General features: G+C 43.9%; 1 protein-coding gene across 27 annotated transcripts in view; it reads right to left on the reverse strand.

The window, feature by feature from the left end:
* LOC135255916 (CLIP-associating protein 2-like) overlaps positions 1–19209 on the reverse strand; it is a 131614-nt gene that overhangs the window by 35182 nt on the left and 77223 nt on the right. For 14 of the 27 annotated variants that reach the window (XM_064337841.1, XM_064337815.1, XM_064337784.1 and 11 more), the window contains 14 exons: positions 17441–17510; positions 15983–16075; positions 14390–14535; positions 13570–13705; positions 13198–13268; positions 12432–12491; positions 11509–11586; positions 7127–7294; positions 5060–5100; positions 4014–4181; positions 3190–3213; positions 2491–2508; positions 1120–1227; positions 951–977 (listed from right to left, as the gene is read on the reverse strand). In XM_064337841.1, the coding sequence (XP_064193911.1) occupies positions 951–977; positions 1120–1227; positions 2491–2508; positions 3190–3213; positions 4014–4181; positions 5060–5100; positions 7127–7294; positions 11509–11586; positions 12432–12491; positions 13198–13268; positions 13570–13705; positions 14390–14535; positions 15983–16075; positions 17441–17510 (1208 nt within the window). The remainder of the gene's footprint in view (positions 1–950; positions 978–1119; positions 1228–2490; positions 2509–3189; positions 3214–4013; positions 4182–5059; positions 5101–7126; positions 7295–11508; positions 11587–12431; positions 12492–13197; positions 13269–13569; positions 13706–14389; positions 14536–15982; positions 16076–17440; positions 17511–19209) is intronic. The other 13 variants (XM_064337889.1, XM_064337754.1, XM_064337894.1 and 10 more) reach the window with 7 other exon arrangements.

The following is a 19209-nucleotide window of genomic DNA, read 5'->3' on the forward strand; positions in this document are numbered from 1 at the left end:
GCTTCAGTGATTTTCCAGCAAGCTAATCATTAGCGTACAGAAAAATTTGAATTGAAACCACTAAACCAAGTCTAATAAATAGGAAATAAATAATATATGCTGTATACATTATGAAGGTCCAGCTGGGCTGTATTGATGGATTTGTCTGCATCTTTGCTTAAGACTGCGCTGCATCGGTTTTTCAAATGTCCACTTCACTCCTGGTCTTCGCTATAAAAATTTCAACAAGTGATACACCCCAAGTCAAATTTACTCAAAATCTTCAAGTTTGGGGCCTCTAGTGACGCAGCCCGTAGAGCGCTATCCACATTCTCAATGCGAGCAGCGGCGTCGGCGGTTTGAATCCAGCCGCTGACCTTTGTCGCACATCTCTCCCTCTCTCTCCTCATAATTGTTCCTGTCTCTCTACACTGTTCTATCAAATAAAGCTGAAAAAGCCCAAAAAATATATTGAAAAAATAATAATAATAATCTTCAAGTTTGACAAGTGTCCATCATTTAATCAGAGACTTGGATACGCACTTGTATTGGTGCACCACCACCCTAAATTCCCTGCTCGACAGTTCAGCAATGTATTTGTCCCGCACTCCCAGAGGACTTCCTCTTCACTGTGGGTGAGCAAACGGAAAGGATCTGGCTTTTTATAGACCACCTGGCTCAATTTGCATTACATGGTAACCAGCTGCAGCTCAATGCTAAATGTGTGCTGACAGCAGTTACTTCTACACCACATCACAGCACATTATTACTTCAGCCACAGCCAGAAATTAACTCTTGCACTATCAACACCCCACTGGCTGGAAAAAAATGCATGCAAAATAAAATTCAAATCCACAACATCAAATGCAACAGCACACAAATCCCCTGCGGTCAACCGACAAACACACAGGGCACGCGAGTCCCCGTGCCACGAACTGACAAATGAACAAGGACACAGTGATGGGAAATACCTGGCGTGCAATCGGAATCTTCAGAACCTAGAGGCACAAAACCAGCGCAAGCTCATTGTTAGGAATTTTGCTGTAATATAGAAATTGGACAACCAATGCCCAGCATAAACAACAGGGAGAAAAGTTTACGGGACACACATATCGGAGAGAGAGGCGGTACGGTACGTACGCTGCGACTGGGAGACCATCTTGGACCGGCTGCGTCCGCGTGAGTCCACCTGGCTGCTGCCTGCCCCTCCGGACACCGTGCTGAGGGTCTGCTTGGTACGCAGACGCCCTACAGACATCAAGGATAATGGGGTGAGTCCCTCAAGTTCATGCAGGGGGCGCAAATTACCACAACTGTTTCTGTGTTCTTCTGATCCAACCTGTTTCTGGCCACCACACCCCAACACCTCCCAAATCTCCCATACCCCAACACTTCCCAAACCTCCCACACCCCAACAACTGCCAAACCTCCAAAATCTCCCAAACCCCAACACCTCGCAAATCTCCCACACCTCAACACCTACCAAATCTCCCACACCCCAACACCACCCTAATCTCCCACACCTCAACACTTTCCAAATCTCCCATACCCACCCCAACACTTCCCAAACCTCCCACACCCAACACCTCCCAAATCTCCCACACCCAAACTCCCAAACGTCCCACACCCAACACCTCCTAAATCTCCCACACCCCAACACCTCACAAACCTCCAAAATCTCCCATACCTCAACACCTCCCACACCCCAACAACACTCAAACCTCCCACACCCAAACACCTCCCAAATCTCCCACACCCCAACACTTCCCAGACCTCCAAAATCTCCCATACCCCAACAACTCCCAAACCTCCTACAACCCAACACCTCTCAAATATCCCACATCTCAACACCTACCAAACCTCCCACACCCCAACACCTCCCAGATCTCCCAAAGCCTAACAATTCCCAAACCTCCCATACCCCGACACCATCCAAATCTCTCATACCCAACACCTCACAAATTTCCCACACCCCAACACCTCCCAAATCTCTCACACCCCAACACCTCCCAAACCTCCCACACACCACCACCTCCCAAACTTCCCAAATGTCCCACACCCCAACACCTCCCAAACCTCCCATACACCAACACCTCCCACACCACAACACCTCTCAAAATTCATGTCAGACACCATGTTGTGAGGCTCCATATAAATTAGTTTCAGCATAATCTTAGAGTGAAGATGAAATTAAGCACATCTCTAATATCAGAGGCTGGTTTGGAACTGGAGGCACTAGATCTGCCAGAAGAGGTTAAGAAGCAGGCAGGATGCAATTAAGTGTCCTACATATAAGAAAGCAGATGATAACACTTCTGAAGTATAAATATATTACAGACAAACATGGCCCCTTTAGGGCTGGAGCATATATGGTGCTTTTCACACATTAAGGTTACTGGGATTTCCTTATGGTTTTGTGAAATTATGAAATTCCAGTTTGGTTAAACAGCATTAAGGGGCTAAATGCAGACTTGGGCTTAACAGTTACTTCTAGCAAAGCTCCAGTCTTACCATCATCTGACATGGACCCTAAACAGAAAGAGTCTTGAGTCTTAATTGCATTCAGTGTTACAGTGGTACAGCAACTACAAGTTCTATGCCAATCAAGCGGGAAAGTAACACTCAAAACACACACACACACATAAAAACAATGCAACCAAAAACACCAATGTCAGTAGGAAAGGCTTCTGTTTTAACAACGACACTGTATTATTGTATACAGTAATACTAATTGATAAGTCACAAACTAACTTTCAATATGTAGTAAGTCCACAGACTCCACAGAATAAGGTTTACAGACTCAAAAGTGGTTTGGTCAGCCCAGGCTGTGTTCTGGGTGGGTCTGCACCAGGACCTCCTATGGTGCAGGCCTACTGTGCTACAGGCGGACAGGAGTGAGGCGAGGCAGCACTGCTGCTAATCTTACTCCATACAGGGCTCTTGTTCCAATATACAGCATGCAATTACAGACAACAAGCGTTACAGAACTGTGTCATGTGTTGCCAGCAGGATTACAGGGTCCAGAGACGATAAAATTAACTTGCGCTACTTGTGTTACAGTCTTACCGCTGGCAAGCACAGTCATTTGCATTAGACAGGAACAGCTGAGGGGTTAACCCTTTCACGCCCCTACCGCTTTGAACCCAAGCCGATAAAGCTGCGTGTGTGGAAGGGTGTAGGTTAAATGTTGACAGAGTGAGGCATTCTTACCATCTGTCTTATCAGACGCTTCATCTTTAGAAGCAGAGGAAGAGAAAGTCAGAATGAACATGTTAGAGAAACAGGGAGAGAGAAAAAGAGAGAGAGGCCGACAGACAGAGAGAGAGACAGACAGATATTATATGCTCTGGACAAACATGCATGCATGTGCACAGAATAGGAAATACACAGACAATGCTTTGAACAATGGTCTGAAAGGTGACAGGTGGGTTATGGGGTGGGAGGTAGGAGTGATAGTCACCCATCAAACTTTGCCACATTATGGCTGCTGATGCATTTCTGTGCAAAAATCCAATAATGCTACTGGTCCACAAGTTTATCTCAGCGTTTCATAGTGTTGCTTTGCATTTTCTTAAGTATGGGTGTGCAAACTTACCACAGATATACAGGAGCCTGTAGGGCCCCTGACTCTTACCCAGTGATCTATAGGAGTCTGTAGGGCCCCAGACTCTTACCCAGTAATCTATAGGAGTCTGCAGGGCCCCAGACTCTTACCCTGAGATTTATAGGAGCCTACGGGGGCCCTGACTCTTACCCAGTGAGCTGTAGGAGCCTGTGGGGCCCCAGACTCTTACCCAGTAATCTATAGGAGTCTGCAGGGCCCCAGACTCTTACCCTGAGATTTATAGGAGCCTACGGGGGCCCTGACTCTTACCCAGTGAGCTGTAGGAGCCTGTGGGGCCCCAGACTCTTACCCAGAGATCTATAGGAGCCTATGGGGGCCCTGACTCTTACCCAGAGAGCTGTAGGAGCCTGTAGGGCCCCTGACTTTTACCCAGAGATCTATAGGAGCCTCCGGGGGCCCTGACTCTTACCCAGTGAGCTGTAGGAGCCTGTGGGGCGGCTTGACGGGGTCAGCCGGCTGGTGGCCCCCGTCTTCCCGCTGTGACGCGCCTTGGCGCCAGCGGCTGCATTAACATCAATGTCACTGCGGGAGCGCTGCAGAGACCCAGAGGAGCCTACGGGCTTTGCACTGGCAGGAACTGGGGGAGGGGGGAGAGGAGAGACCCTCAGATCAGGTGTACTAGCCTGCCGTTTGGGCCCTTTCAAAGATGGCACCCATCACCATCTAATGCACCAGTGTTGCTGGGTCCCATAGGCTTTTCATTCTGTTGTTGGCAAAATTGTTCAGAGGAAGGGGGAAGGTAAACAACTACACGCGTGACAGTGAAAGAGCTCATTTGTCAACGTACAGTGATGTCCATTTATTCATTTTATTTTGTAAATTTATTTGTAAATTGTTTGATTAGTATGTAATATGATTCCATTACTGGCCACCAGATGGTATCTGGACACAAAATATGGCAGAAAAACAAAATATTGAGTCAGTGAACTCACTGAACTTAATAACAAGTTTTATTGTGACTGAGATATATTTGCAATGTAAGCAATTTTAAACATATGCTGCATTCAGCCGCAAGATTTTTAAAAAAAGCTTTTCTAAAAATACCCCACCCATATTTCTTCCCAAATAGTCAGGAAAACAAATCTATTAAAAAAAACTGAACATGTCCATTCCCCCCAAAATTTGGAATGTCCAATTAACTATTTCAATTGCAGATGTGTTCATGTACCCCATGTGTTGCGCGTCACCCTATGGAGCTACTGGCACTGGCAGTACTAACTAAGCTTTTTCAGTGTCACATATGTACAGGTAACACATGCAGAAATCACTTTCATGAGACAATTTTTAATGTAGATATTGACACCAATGATGTGAACACATTGCTTACTTAGAATTGGACACAAGTATGAAAATGGGCTACATGCAAATGAATGAAACATTTAATTATATTTTGCTTCATATGAAGAAATGCAGGAAGGTGAAACGAGTTTTGTCACAGGATGCTTTCGAACCTACCTCTCCCTGGCGCAGCAGACCACTTAGATGAGAGAGGGCGGCTGTGACACAGAGAAAAACACAATCCATGACCGTCAGAACACAGACTTAACCCGTAACAATCATCACAGAAACACTGGCCACTGATATCTATTTATATATTTTATGCCGTCACAAACACTAATAATTAGAATATCTATATACACTGACCACTCTCAGACTTTGTAGGATATCCAATTGGCATTTTACACAGTTGCACTGAACACTCAGACCCTGTACAATATCCATTTAAAATTTACAAGGTTACAATCCATATATCCCTTACAATGAACACCGCTATATTCTATATGATATCCATTTACACTGCCCTGTCACAATCAGTGTATCTATTTACATAGAACACAGTCAGACTCTGTCCAATATCCATTTACACTATATGCTGTCACAATCAGAATATCTATTTACATTGAACACTGTCATACACTGTGCGATCTCTATTTTCACTAAAGACTGACAGCATGAAATCTATTTTAGTTTTCAAAGTTTTCCACAGTCAAAACCAAAAAACACCTTTAGCAGGACAGACCAACACTGCAGAAAGTGTTGAGGAAAAATGCCTGTGCAAACTGTTGATTTTCTGGGTATGTACATAAAGTAATTGGACAAATGAACACAGCCTTGAAATATACTTTAAATAATGCTACCACTTTTCCTACATCTAGCTTATTTCAAGTGTGTCTAGACAAGAATTCACAAGTAATACATGAAGACAAAAGGCAGTTAAGTTCAGACCAAGAAGCAGTACACTGAGGTTCCATTCCACTGCATACATGAAAGGCAGCAGCCAGAAGCAGAAGGATATTTAGTCTTTTTACTGTAATTCAGGAAAGGCATGTATGCGACTGAGCAGTTCCAGGTCATCTTTGTATTTCATCCAATATCTCCAGAACTATGTGTCTGGTTTTAATATTGTTTTGTCTTCACTCCTAGGGACATGTTTGTGTTGACAATACTCCATTCAAATCGATGAGTAGTGATGCCAACGATATCTCCTTCCAGCAAGAACTACAGCAGCCATGTCAGTGCTCACCACCTCATCCACAGGTGTTGGGACGGGCGAGTTATCTCCAGAAAATACATTGTGTGTATTAAGGCTGGCCAAATTTCAAGTACCCATCGCAGGTTGCCATTCTAGCAATTCAATTTAGCAAATCTTGATCTAACTTTAATACAGCCTCAGCAGTGGCCAGTGAATTGCGTGAAGGATACAGGGCTGAGTGAGGAGGGCGGAGATTTGCCAGGCTGTTCAGTGGCCTTCCCACAATGCCCCGAAGAGCCCAGTATGATGGAACATTCACACATAGTTTATCAGGGGAAATGAGGTTGATGCAGCGGGAAGCTTAAAGCATGCCCTATAAAGCATGCCCGCCTGCCAAACACAGGCAACAAACTCTCCTCTCCAAAACCACAATACATCAGATGTCCAGCAAAAGCAAACAGTCAGCAACTAAGAAACACATTAAACAGGGTTCCTGCAGCCTGAAGTGGAATTTAAATACAAAGTAATATATTTGGATTAAATTGTTGGAATTCCATCTTTCGTTCATAAGGACACACTTCACTGACTCACTGTAGGGTTATGCTGTCCTAATTAAGGCACCTTCCACAGTTGAAGACTCTGAACAGAGACAGATTTGTAAATGTTTGCCCTTCTATTCCATGTTATCTTGCTTTGTTCTTTAGGTAGAGACAACAAATGTACTTTTAAAAAAAAAATTAGACAAAAAGTACATTGCTTTTAGCTTTTGGTATTTAGCAGACACTCCTATACAGTGACTTACACAAATTTCATTTTTACGAACAATTAGTTTATTCAGCGATTTTACTGAACAAATCAGGTTACATAGTCTCAAGGGTACAACAGCAGCACCCCTGCTGAGAATGTATCCTCCCATCTCTGAGTCACAAGGCCAGTTCCCTAATTATTATACTACAATGGCGGTCTAATAAGGGTTCAGATCAGAACGGTTCAGTATACCCTGTACTGCCAGCGTATGTGCTGTTAGCGTGTGCTGCTACTGCTCTTACTTCAGGCTCTCCTGGGAGCTGGAGGAGGAGCGGTCAGATTGGGGCAGGGAGGCCACACTGCCTGAGCTGCGCAGACAGGACTGCAGGTTGCGCTGGTACGAGGGCTCCAGCGAGTTGTACAGGGCGTCGGCCTCGCCAGGAAAGTGGTTCCGCAGACCCCAGTACGTCCTGTGAAGAGAGAGAGAGAAGCAGCCCAAACCTGTTACCACACACCTAACACAACACGTTTCACTCAATTGAAATGACTGCTCGAACTGGACTGGTAACAGGAAACCCCACGCTGCTTTAGGTGCTTACACTATGTTAATTTGGATCAGATACAAACCCCATTATCATTTAGTCTGCGTGCCAATACCGTGATAACACTGCGAACCCTATTACCATTAAGACTAGATGTTATCTCTATAATAATTTTAGACTAAGCACTAACCCTTCGATAAAACTGCCTAGTTTCTCACCCTGTGATAATTTAACCTAGATCAGGGGTGTTTTATCAATTTGTCAAGGTGCTAAACTTATAATGATTTAGTTTATTGCAATTTAGCCTATATAATAATACCATAATGACTTAGTCCAGGCTCCAACTATATGGCACTTTTCTCTTCATAAATGTGGCACCAAAGGGGCTGAGCGTCTCCCATGCCGATTTGTAATGGCCAATCGCCTGCAACCATGGTCATGCCGTGAACCCCCACTGCCGACTCTGGAGTGCTGACATCAACAGTTCTCTTCCAAAACACAAGCAGCGCAAGCTGCCTCCTTTCATACTGCAGACTACAGAAAAGCTAGCACAGAGCAGAGTCTGCAGTGCCATGGTCCGGATTCGATCCCAGGCTGTGAGGCTCGTCCATAAACCAAACGTGCCATCCAGCAGCCCCTCTATATGACACTACTGTCTAGGTTCTAACCCAATTATACAATTATACCCTTTTATACAATTATACAACTATACCCTTGCCTAAATAGTTTTGTTAGTTTAATGATTAGTTTGGAGTATTAGTTTAATACAATAGAATGGATCTAGCCATTACAAAACACCTATCTAGTTTAATGCTGTACAATTTAACTGCAATCCCACGTTAATACAACATAAATGTGAACCTCATAGGTAATATAAGTCCTTTTTAAAAAGCACTGATAAGATGTTCTTAAACTGAAGGTATTCCAATTAGCTGTGGATCAAGATAAATATTTCCCACATTTCCTGAAATGATCTAAAGGTCTGTGAGTCATTATTAAACACAAGCATCAGAACCATAGTCCACGTCCCATTTCTGTAGACAGGTTACAATCTTCTTGCCTGATAATTCTGGTTTGAACATTATAGGATGGTGGTCTGGTGTGATATGCACATTCTGCTGTCTAAGCATACGACAGGGTCACTCACATGTAAATGTCATACTAATGTTCTTTACCCATATGAGCTCCTACATGAACCTTAATACATTTCTGCCTTATGCTAGCAGGGCCTTGCTAGGCCAAGAGTAACATCTCATTTTCTCAGAGTATGAAGTGCCATCCGAGAAAACAAAAAAGGCAGGAAAAAAAGATATTGTACACTGGTACACTGGTCAGTAAGGCAATAGGGAAAGTATCAGGATTCCTTGTGGGTTTGCAGGAGACTTTAGCAGACTGCTCATGGATGACAGGAAGCTCTCATCTCTAAATCTATAAATGGCACTCTACCAAGCAGCCAGTCATTTCAATAGGCCTGCTCCTCTTACACAGCCCGCTCTGCTTCATGACATGAACTGAAGAGGCCTCTGAGGAATGGAGCTCTGAGTAGCTTCTATTGAGTCTGAGAGGATATAGGCTACAAAGTCCTGAAGGATTCTTTAGTCAAGGGGTTCTCGAACAATCACAGCATCCTCACTCAGTTCGGTAAAGTAGATCCTGGAAGATGGAAAGCTCAAACTTTCACTCACTGATGTGGGACATCCATAAGTACAGTCATCTACCTCTCAACCATAAAAGGAAAGCAGTAATCAGTTGTAGTGAGCTGGAAAGGAAAGGTGTGGCTCCACTCAGTTTCAAGGTCTGTGGGTAGACTGAGACAATCTGAGAGGTTGGTGGGTGGAAAGACTGAGACAATTTAATTGGTTAGTCAGAAGTTTGTCAGCAGTCAATCAGTTTTGGCTAGCCAGCTATAATGAATTAATTACTTGTGGTACTGTGTAATATTAGTATTGTTTATAAATGTATATATATATATATATGCTACATATGCTAGTAGCTAGTCAGTTCAGAAGCGCAATAGCCAGGTTTTCAAACATAATTAGCTAGCAGACCGCAGCTTTTAACTGTAATTCAAAGTCTTGCTAGCTAGCTGATCAGGTAGCTTTTTCCATAAGTAGCTATCTAAGGTAATATTTCAGTCAAATGTAGCCAAATGCTTCTATACAAATATTGACTCCCTAATTTATTATTTTAACTAGCAGAAAGGTTAGAAACCTTTTTTTTCTATAAAATCCTGTAGCTAGCTAGCTGCTAAATGCAATTGGCAGACAACTTGGAAGATTCGGTCCTCAATTCTCTTGGGCCGCGCCCCTGCAGTGCTCAGTGGTTCAAGCGATTGCTTTGTGTTTACCAATGTACTGTGATCCTTCACGTTTTGGTACACATTACAGGCATTTGTGCGCATGCAAACATGATAGCCTCCATGAACTGGCTTCATGTGCCATTGAGCAGCTCCCATAGGAATCGATGGAACTGGTAAGCGGAATCTGTGTCCAGTTCTTGTATCTGTTAGCGATGCCAATAGAGCTCCGGTAGTTGATGCCACTCAATCCCAGCATGCCTTGGTCAAAACGATGCCATAACGCCAGTAATCTGGGAGCGCCACTAATTCAGAGCCATTCATTTCAGTTAAATTTTTACACCAACAACATGTGTTTTACCCATGTTTAACTGAATACAGAGCTTGTGACTGCATGAACATTAAAATCAAGCTAGAGCCGATTGTCAGACACAGCCCTTACTCAGCCGCTTTCCTTGGCTAATGCCAAGTGACACTACCCTCAGCTAATCTTCCAGTAACGACTACAGTTTTTAGAAGGAATACTCCACAGCTGAATCTTCATGAAAAATCCATGCTTTGTTCACTTGTAGCTTTCCTGGCTTTTGTAAACCTTTGAAGAATCACCCAAGCCCATGGAGAGAAAATTTAACGGGTAGTTAAAAAAATAAGGATATTGCAGGTCAGGAACTTTTTCCATTTCTGTGGTTTTGATCATTGTAAAAAGCAGGGGCATGGTAGGGGTCAGTGATATTTAGTCTGACAAGCTTTTTAATATACCGATCAATGTCTTTTTTGATTGTGTGTGGTGAACTCACAAGGTTTGAATGTGATACTGTTGCCATTAATTTGCACTCATTTTGCCTGACAGCTTACCTGCCAGCATGGTGGTGTCAACAAATCAAATCACTTGAGCTCTATAGAAACATATGGGGAACAACACTACACTGGGCATCACAAAGTGTAATAGTTTTGGTCACTACACATGCTCAGTAGTGTCCTTGGACACGTCTAATCGCATGCACAAAGAGGAAAACGCAGGGCAATGACATGAACACAAGGTACGCCATAGCCTTGGTGGATGAAACAATGAAAAACGCATATAAGCATTATATTAGCCGTAGAAAAATGTCTTTCTTTCAAATGAGTGTTTGTTGTTATTGTTCAGTTCACACAAAGTAGGCATGCCTTTTCGTATAAATATAATATTCACCATTATCAGATATATAGAAGAGCCAGTGACTGTTTTATAAGATAAGATATACTTTTATTGAACCCCATGGGGTAATTTGTCCTCTGCATTTGACCCATCCTAGTTACTTAGGAGCAGTGGGCAGCTGCCTCTCTGTACTATGCCCGGGGACCAACTCCAGTTCTGAGGCTAGTGCCTTGGTCAAGGGCAACTGCAGGAGTGCACCTAACATGCATGTCTTTGAGTGTGGGAGGAAACCGGAGTACCCGGAGTAAACCCACGCGAACACGGGGAGAACATGCAAACTCCACGCAGAGAGGATCCGGTCAGACCCAGACCCGGATTCGAACCCAGAACCTCCTTCTTACGAGGCAACAGTGCTAACCACTATGTCACCGTGCCCGCCCTATGCTACAAACCACACAGTGGACTACAGCGGAGAAGGTGATGGAGTAGAGGTGCATCTCTCACTGTAGACTGCAGGTAGCCTAAAGGTACCTGGAGAGTAGCTAGGTGCACTAATGCATACATAACCTGAATCTACTGTTCAGCCTACTTCCATATATCTTTGATACACACTGCAGTGAGCCTCATTTACAAAGCCTAAACAAAACCGCTAATAAATAAACTGCCACCAAAAGCGCAAACGCAGCCACTAACAGAACTGTAACTTACTTTCGAGCTTCCACTCTGGCTTCAGCATCTGCGTCTCGGATGCCCTTCTTTATACTGTCCACCAGAACAGCTGTGTGTCTGATAGGGAGAGAGAAGAGGGAAGGGGGGATAAGGAGAAAGGAAGGAAACAGAAACAAAAAGGGAGGACGTGGCTGTTTTTGGCTTCAATTTTATAAACTCAATTTGAAGAAGCATAACCACCTCTGCCATTTTCGCAAAATTTAACACATTTTTAGTAAAGTGTAACAAGTTGTGTATCAATAACCATGATTTTGCTTTTATGTTTAATATAATATATTATATTATATATTCCAAAGGGAAGTCAGTTTTAATAAGCATTTCAGGGGGGTAAAACACATGCAAAACCATTATCACACATAAATAATTTGCTATTTATGAATACTAAACTGGTATATCTGCATTTAGTGAACATGAAATATGATAATAGAGGGAACTGCAGAATTATGCATATGAGTTAAAATAATCTAGGAGGTGCACTAAGAAAGCAGGAATTAACTGACTATCTATAATTCTTTACAGATGCAAAATATAAAACTATATCCTCAAACCCATTTTTACCTTAAAACACAAGATTCTTAGTCTCTATCTTGCTCCGACTCTGGCACATAACTGCATATAGTAGACTTACGCATTTACTTCTTCTTTGGAAGTTATGTATTAAGGGGGAACATGTGGCACAGTTTTTAGGCGGTTCGTTGCCTCTCAACCCATATACAATTCCCTGCCATTGCAATTTTTGTACTGGGATCCCATCTCAGTATGTCACACAGAGCAATACACAATTGGTGCTAGCCTAACACAGGGAATGGAGGATTCCTGCCTGTACAACGTAGCAATGGACTGAGATCCACAAAAGTGAGGACATCCGTCAAACAGCAGCATAGTCCGTTTTGCTGGCTTACCTCTCCAGGGAATGTGTCTGCCATTCCTGAAGCAGAAGGTCCAGGAAATCGTAACAACGCCTGTCAGGGAACATGGAGATGCACAGGTCACCCGCAGGCAAGGCCTAGCAAGGCCAAGAGACTAGCCAGTTGTTTTTCAATGAAATGATTTGCACCATTACTGTTAATTCATTTACTCATGATATCCACAGTGACACAACTGACACATTTGGATTTCTTCACTGAATAGCTGTAGGTGACTTTACCAACCAGACCAATAGACCAATGAAATGTTCATGGCAGCAGGGCAGGTATACTGCAGTGATACTCTTAACAAAGCTGCATTGCTGTGAGCCTGTGTTCTGTTGCCATTCAATACAACCATTTTCCATATTTTTACATTGGTTAATTTACAGATTTACAATAATTCTGTGTGAACAAAATGTGTTATCACCATAAAATATTTTTGAATTCAGAAGTGCATGTATCAAATGGACCAAGTAAAGCAAAAAGAACAATGCACATGTCAGCATGGTGCCAATCACACAGGCATTAGACCGACCAAACTGCCCTTTACACACAGGTATGCAGTGTGCACGTGTGTGTGTGTGTGCATGTGTGTGTGTATGTGTGTGCATCTGAAACCTGGACACAACAAACTTCACTATGAAATAAATAACTTGACTAACTACAAGAACATCCACTGCACTGCACAGGCACAGAAACGTGCTGCAAACAATGTTTTTGAGTACTCCAGATCAACAGAGGCGCGAGAAGGATGACTCACCTCCTCACTGACACAGATTTAGAGGTGCAGTTGCTGGTGATCAGGGGAATCAGCCTGGGAACGTGGGTGTGCTGAGGAGGAGACAAAACAAACTGTTATTACTGCTGCTGGTTTGAGTGCAGATCTATTGCTACTGTTCCAGCTCCGATCAGATCACAAACCATGACTGTGCGCCTATGGAAATGGCATGCTAAGTTCTCGCATTTAGATCACAGGAGCATGATCATCAAGTGGTTAAAAGCACACAAAGGATCACAATGTTGCAATGTTAGGATTACAGAAAAACCTTACAAGAGTGAGGCAGGTTCGATTAGTCGGTCAGATTGCTTTAACTCAAATTGATCCACAAGCATGCAGGAGGGGGCCACTCACCCGGATAATGAACCGGATCGCCGACACCCCCGACGTGGCCATCACCTTGGCACAGTTGGGAATCAGGTTGAAGAGGATAGGCAAAATGCCTTCTGCACCGTGATCAAACTTGTTGCCCAGGACAGTGGAGAGATGGCTACGTGAACACAAACAAAAATAGGGAATTTACACAGACGGTCCCAGATCAGCTTTGCTCATCTGAGACCAACATGCAGCATGAACAACGCATGATGACACCTTGCACTATATGACCAAACGTATCTGAACACCCCTTGGTCTGGGGCTGTTTTTCATGGTTTGGGCTAGGCCCCTTAGTTCCTCTGAAGGCAAATCCTAATGCTACAGCATACAATCACACATGTACCTCCGGCTGAACGGAAGCAAATCCCTGCAGCAATGCTCCAACATCTAATATAAAGCCTTCCCAGAAGAGTGCAGGTTGTCATAGCACCAAAGGGTGGACCAACTCCATATTAATGCCCATAATTTTGGATGAGATGTTGGATGTCAGGTGTTCACATATTTTCGTAGTGTATGCTCTTCAGGGTGCAATGTGCACTGAGAGATGCAGGACAAAGTGCAAATCGATACCCTTATTTGAAAATGCAACTATATGCTCAGTTTAGCTGTGCTCTACATTTCAGCTACACTGTGTACGACAATGCAGCTCCAGTGCATGCTATGCTTCTGTATGGAACATGCTACATTTTAGCTGTGCTACACTAAGAGGAGTAATTGCTCCTAAATGTAGCATCCATTTTGTAGCTGTGCTGTCCATTATACACTATTGCTGTGTGACCCCTGACCCTGTAATACTCACGCTACAGTGATGCAGGCCTCCCGCACCACCTGGGAGCGCAGGTCCTTAGCCGACAGCTTGAAGGCCCCGTCCAGCAGACGCAGGTGCTGATAGAAGCAGTCATAGTCTGCTGCCCCGGCAACCAGCAGCGACCGCACTTTCTTCAGCTGCCAGGGAGGATTACATATAAGAATGAATTAGGGAAGCATGACTATCCTTCATTGCTACTGTACTCAACTCAGCTTCGCTATCCTTCACTGCTACTGTATAAACTCAGCTTCGCTATCCTTCACCGTTGCTTTACAAACTCAGTTTCACTATGCTTCACTGGGGGTTTACAAACTCAGCTTCACTATCCTTCACCGTTGCTATAGAAACTCAGCTACACTATCCTTCACTGCTGCTGTGTGAACTCAGCTTCACTATCCTTCACTGCTACTGTACTCAACTCAGCTTCACTATCCTTCACTGCTGCTGTATGAACTCAGCTTCACTATCCTTCACCGTTGCTTTACAAACTCAGCTTCACTATCCTTCACTGTGGCTTTACAAACTCAGCTTCACTGTCCTTCACCGTTGCTATAGAAACTCAGCTACACTATCCTCCACTGCTGCTGTATAAACTCAGCTTCACAATCCTTCACTGCTACTGTACTCAACTCAGCTTCACTATCCTTTACTGCTGCTGTATGAACTCAGCTTCACTATCCTTCACTGCTGCTGTATGAACTCAGCTTCACTATCCTTCACCGTTGCTATAGAAACTCAGCTCCACTGTCCTTCACCGTTGCTATAGAAACTCAGCTCACTATCCTCCACTGCTGCTGTATAAACTCAGCTTCACATCCTTCACTGCTCTGTACTAACTCAGCTTCACTATCCTTCACCGTGCTTAGAACTCAGCTTCACTATCCTTCACTGCTGCTGTATGAACTCAGCTTCACTATCCTTCACCGTTGCTATAGAAACTCAGCTCCACTATCCTCCACCGCCGCTGTATAAACTCAGCTTCACTATCCTTCACCGTTGCTTTACAAACTCAGCTTCAATATCCTTCACCGTTGCTATAGAAACTCAGCTCCACTATCCTCCACCGCCACTGAATAAACTCAGCTTCACTATCCTTCACCGTTGCTTTACAAACTCAGCTTCACTATCCTTCACCGTTGCTATAGAAACTCAGCTTCACTATCCTTCACCGTTGCTTTACAAACTCAGCTTCACTATCCTTCACCACAATCCTCTGTTAACAGAGATTAAGATGTGGGAAAATACCACTGCCATGGCAAATAATTTTTTTAGCAGCAAGTATGGCCAGCTCTGTCCCTGGAGATGCAAGATTCAAGTTTTCCCAGAAACAGCTCCCCAGTCATGCCACTTCCTCTACAGTGATCGCATCTACATCTGCAACCACCTGCTTTCTCCCTGTCGGAATTCATTGAAAAAATATAAAAGGAGGGCAATGTATCCATTCTCCTTTATAAAAAGGGATTTCTAAAGCCAGCAGCGCCTAAACCTTATTGGTCTAACAAACAATGTGACTGAGGTACTCTCTGTCACTGGTCAGGGGACCAAGGTACACACTGTCATTAGTCACAGGTCTGAGCTACTCACCGCAATGGCCCTCTGATCCCAGTCATGTTTGTCATCAGACAGGACCTCACGGATCTTGTTCAGGTTGTCCTCCAGGTCACGAGAAGAATAGATCTGCGGAGAGCCCATGCAGACTGAATAAACCTGCCTGAGAAGCTAAGAGATTTCTCTGGCCTAATTCATACAGACTGAGTAAACCTTCCTGAGGATCAGTGTGATTGCTCTGGCCTAATTCATACAGACTGAGTAAAACTTCCCGAGGATCAGTGTGATTGCTCTGGACTGATTCATACAGACTGAGTAAACCTGACCAATGGGCTAAATGACTGCTCAAACCTGATTCTCAGACGCAGTTACTATGGCTGTGTCCCAAATGGCTCAAAGGTTCACTCGTTGAATATTCCCTGTTTAATGGATACTATTTACTACACTACACAGGGAGGGACTGCTGATCTGATCAGATTTTGACTATCGGATTGGATCAAATCCTGCAAATGGGTAGTTCAAAACCAAAAAACAGGATTGGGATCACTTTGGAATCTGATCAGATCAGGTAATCGAATCCTAGCTTTAATCTGGATCAAATCTTCAAAATGCGTAGTTCAAAACTTTAACATTGGATTGGGATCATTTTGATCAAAAAAATCAGGATTACCTTGATCCCAGTAGAAGGGTGGATTTAGAGTGGATTACAAAACAAAATATAGTATACAATTCATTTCAAAATACATTTCAATATAAAAAAGATGGTAGAGTTTGTAAATTAAATACATTGTTTTTAGGTTCAATGGCTGCAAAATTTTTATTTACTCTTTTCTGTCAAATTTGCAGTGGCCTCTAGCCTACCTCTCAGAACAGCGCATTTAACCAAATAATAAGTTTATCAAAATACAAGCCTGTTTTGCTTTAATGTTTAGAAACAAACCTTTTATGGCTTTGTATCAAGAGCTGTCAGAGCTAAAATACTTTTTATATGTAAAAAAAAGAGAAAAAAAGAAAAGGTTGTTTACATTTGTATGGCCATAAAAACTGACACTCAAAAAGTTACATATTGCACCTTTAAAGCCCTCCGAATATTATATATAATTTGAAGGTTAGAAAATTGTAATCTTTCTCAGTAATGTTCCAGTGCTTTAAAGCACTGATAATCAGGATCTGGTAATCTTGAAAAGTCTGAATCTGGATCAGGATGATCCTATCCTGAATTGCTTTGAAATACCGGGACAAAATCTGACAAAATACCGAGTTGTCTGATCCTGGATCAGAAAATATGGGATTTCAAAATCTGATCGGGTCTGATTTAGATAAAAAGTTTTGAACTCCTGGGCCCAGCTGATCTGAAGGAGTGTCCCGAAATCTCACTGTACCTCTAACTGATGTGATGGAGGGTCCATGTATCTTACGGTAACTCTAGCTGACATGATGGAGCACCCCTGTATCTCACTGTAACTCTGACTGCTGTGAAGGAGCATACTGTACCTGTACAGTGGGGACGTCCGTAAAAGCTTTGATGAAATCTTCTTCATCGATCGCCCCAGCTCCTTCTTTCCTTCCTTCTTGACCTGGGTGATCAGCAAAGAAAAGGGTCAAAAGAGAAACAAATGCAGTCCCCAAAAAATATCCCATGGCAACTGTACCCCCAAAAATATTACAGGGATACATATTCAGAGTACATATAAACCATTTAAGGCCTAATGAAGGCTGTATAATGGAACGGTTATTTCTCCTTGCCTACTCAATTGAGCATTAGGCACTGAAAGACAGCATTAGCTCAGGAGGTAGAGCGGCCGTCTGGCAATCCCTGGCCCTCTGGGCAAATAGTGTCGAAGCTTCCTTGAGCAAGACACCTAACCCCTAACTGCTCCTGATGAGCTGGTTGTTGCCTTGCATGGCTGTCTTTCGTCACTGCTGTGTGTGTGTGTGTTTGAATGGGTGAATGAGAGCCATTAATTGTAAAGCACTTTGTGTAGCCGTAGTTGCAGGAAAAAGAGCTATATAAAAGCAGTCAATTTACCATTCTTTCAGGCTCCCGCGTAATGAACTTAACAGGATTTTTCTTATATGTGTAATTAGACATTCATCGAGTCGCTGCAGCAGCATGAATAATCATGGCAGACGTGCATGCTCTGTTCCCGTGCAGTCCTGCTGTGTTTCTCACCAGTGCAGACTATTCCATGCACACATGAATGCAGAACTCAGCCAGGACATACTTGGTCATATTCTTTGTAAGTGAAAAGCGATGAGCGCAGTGTTACAGGAAGGCTCCTGTATGTGACAAGCACTGAAACAACAGTGTACAGCAGCACTGACTGTGAAAACAGAAGGCTGTCATGTCATACCCAGCACACAGCAGTACTGACCGTGTTGACTGAAGGCTGTCATGTCATACCCAGTACACAGCAGTACTGACCATGTTGACTGAAGGCTGTCATGTCATACCCAGTACACAGCAGTACTGACCGTGTTGACTGAAGGCTGTCATGTCATACCCAGTACACAGCAGCACTGACCGTGCTGACTGGAGGCTGCCATGTCATACCCAGCACACAGCAGTACTGACCATGCTGACTGGAGGCTGCCATGTCATACCCAGCACACAGCAGTACTGACCGTGCTGACTTGAGGCTGCCATGTCATACCCAGCACACAGCAGTACTGACCGTGCTGACTGGAGGCTGCCATGTCATACCCAGCACACAGCAGTACTGACCGTGCTGACTGGAGGCTGCCATGTCATACCCAGCACACAGCAGTACTGACCGTGCTGACTGGAGGCTGCCATGTCATACCCAGTACACAGCAGTACTGACCATGTTGACTGAAGGCTGTCATGTCATACCCAGTACACAGCAGTACTGACCGTGTTGACTGAAGGCTGCCATGTCATACCCAGTACACAGCAGTACTGACCGTGTTGACTGAAGGCTGTCATGTCATACCCAGTACACAGCAGCACTGACCGTGCTGACTGGAGGCTGCCATGTCATACCCAGCACACAGCAGTACTGACCATGCTGACTGGAGGCTGCCATGTCATACCCAGCACACAGCAGTACTGACCGTGCTGACTGGAGGCTGCCATGTCATACCCAGCACACAGCAGTACTGACCGTGCTGACTTGAGGCTGCCATGTCATACCCAGCACACAGCAGTACTGACCATGCTGACTGGAGGCTGCCATGTCATACCCAGCACACAGCAGTACTGACCGTGCTGACTGGAGGCTGCCATGTCATACCCAGTACAC

Source organism: Anguilla rostrata, chromosome 1, assembly GCF_018555375.3.
Source record: "Anguilla rostrata isolate EN2019 chromosome 1, ASM1855537v3, whole genome shotgun sequence".
NCBI classification, from domain to species: Eukaryota; Metazoa; Chordata; class Actinopteri; order Anguilliformes; family Anguillidae; genus Anguilla; species Anguilla rostrata.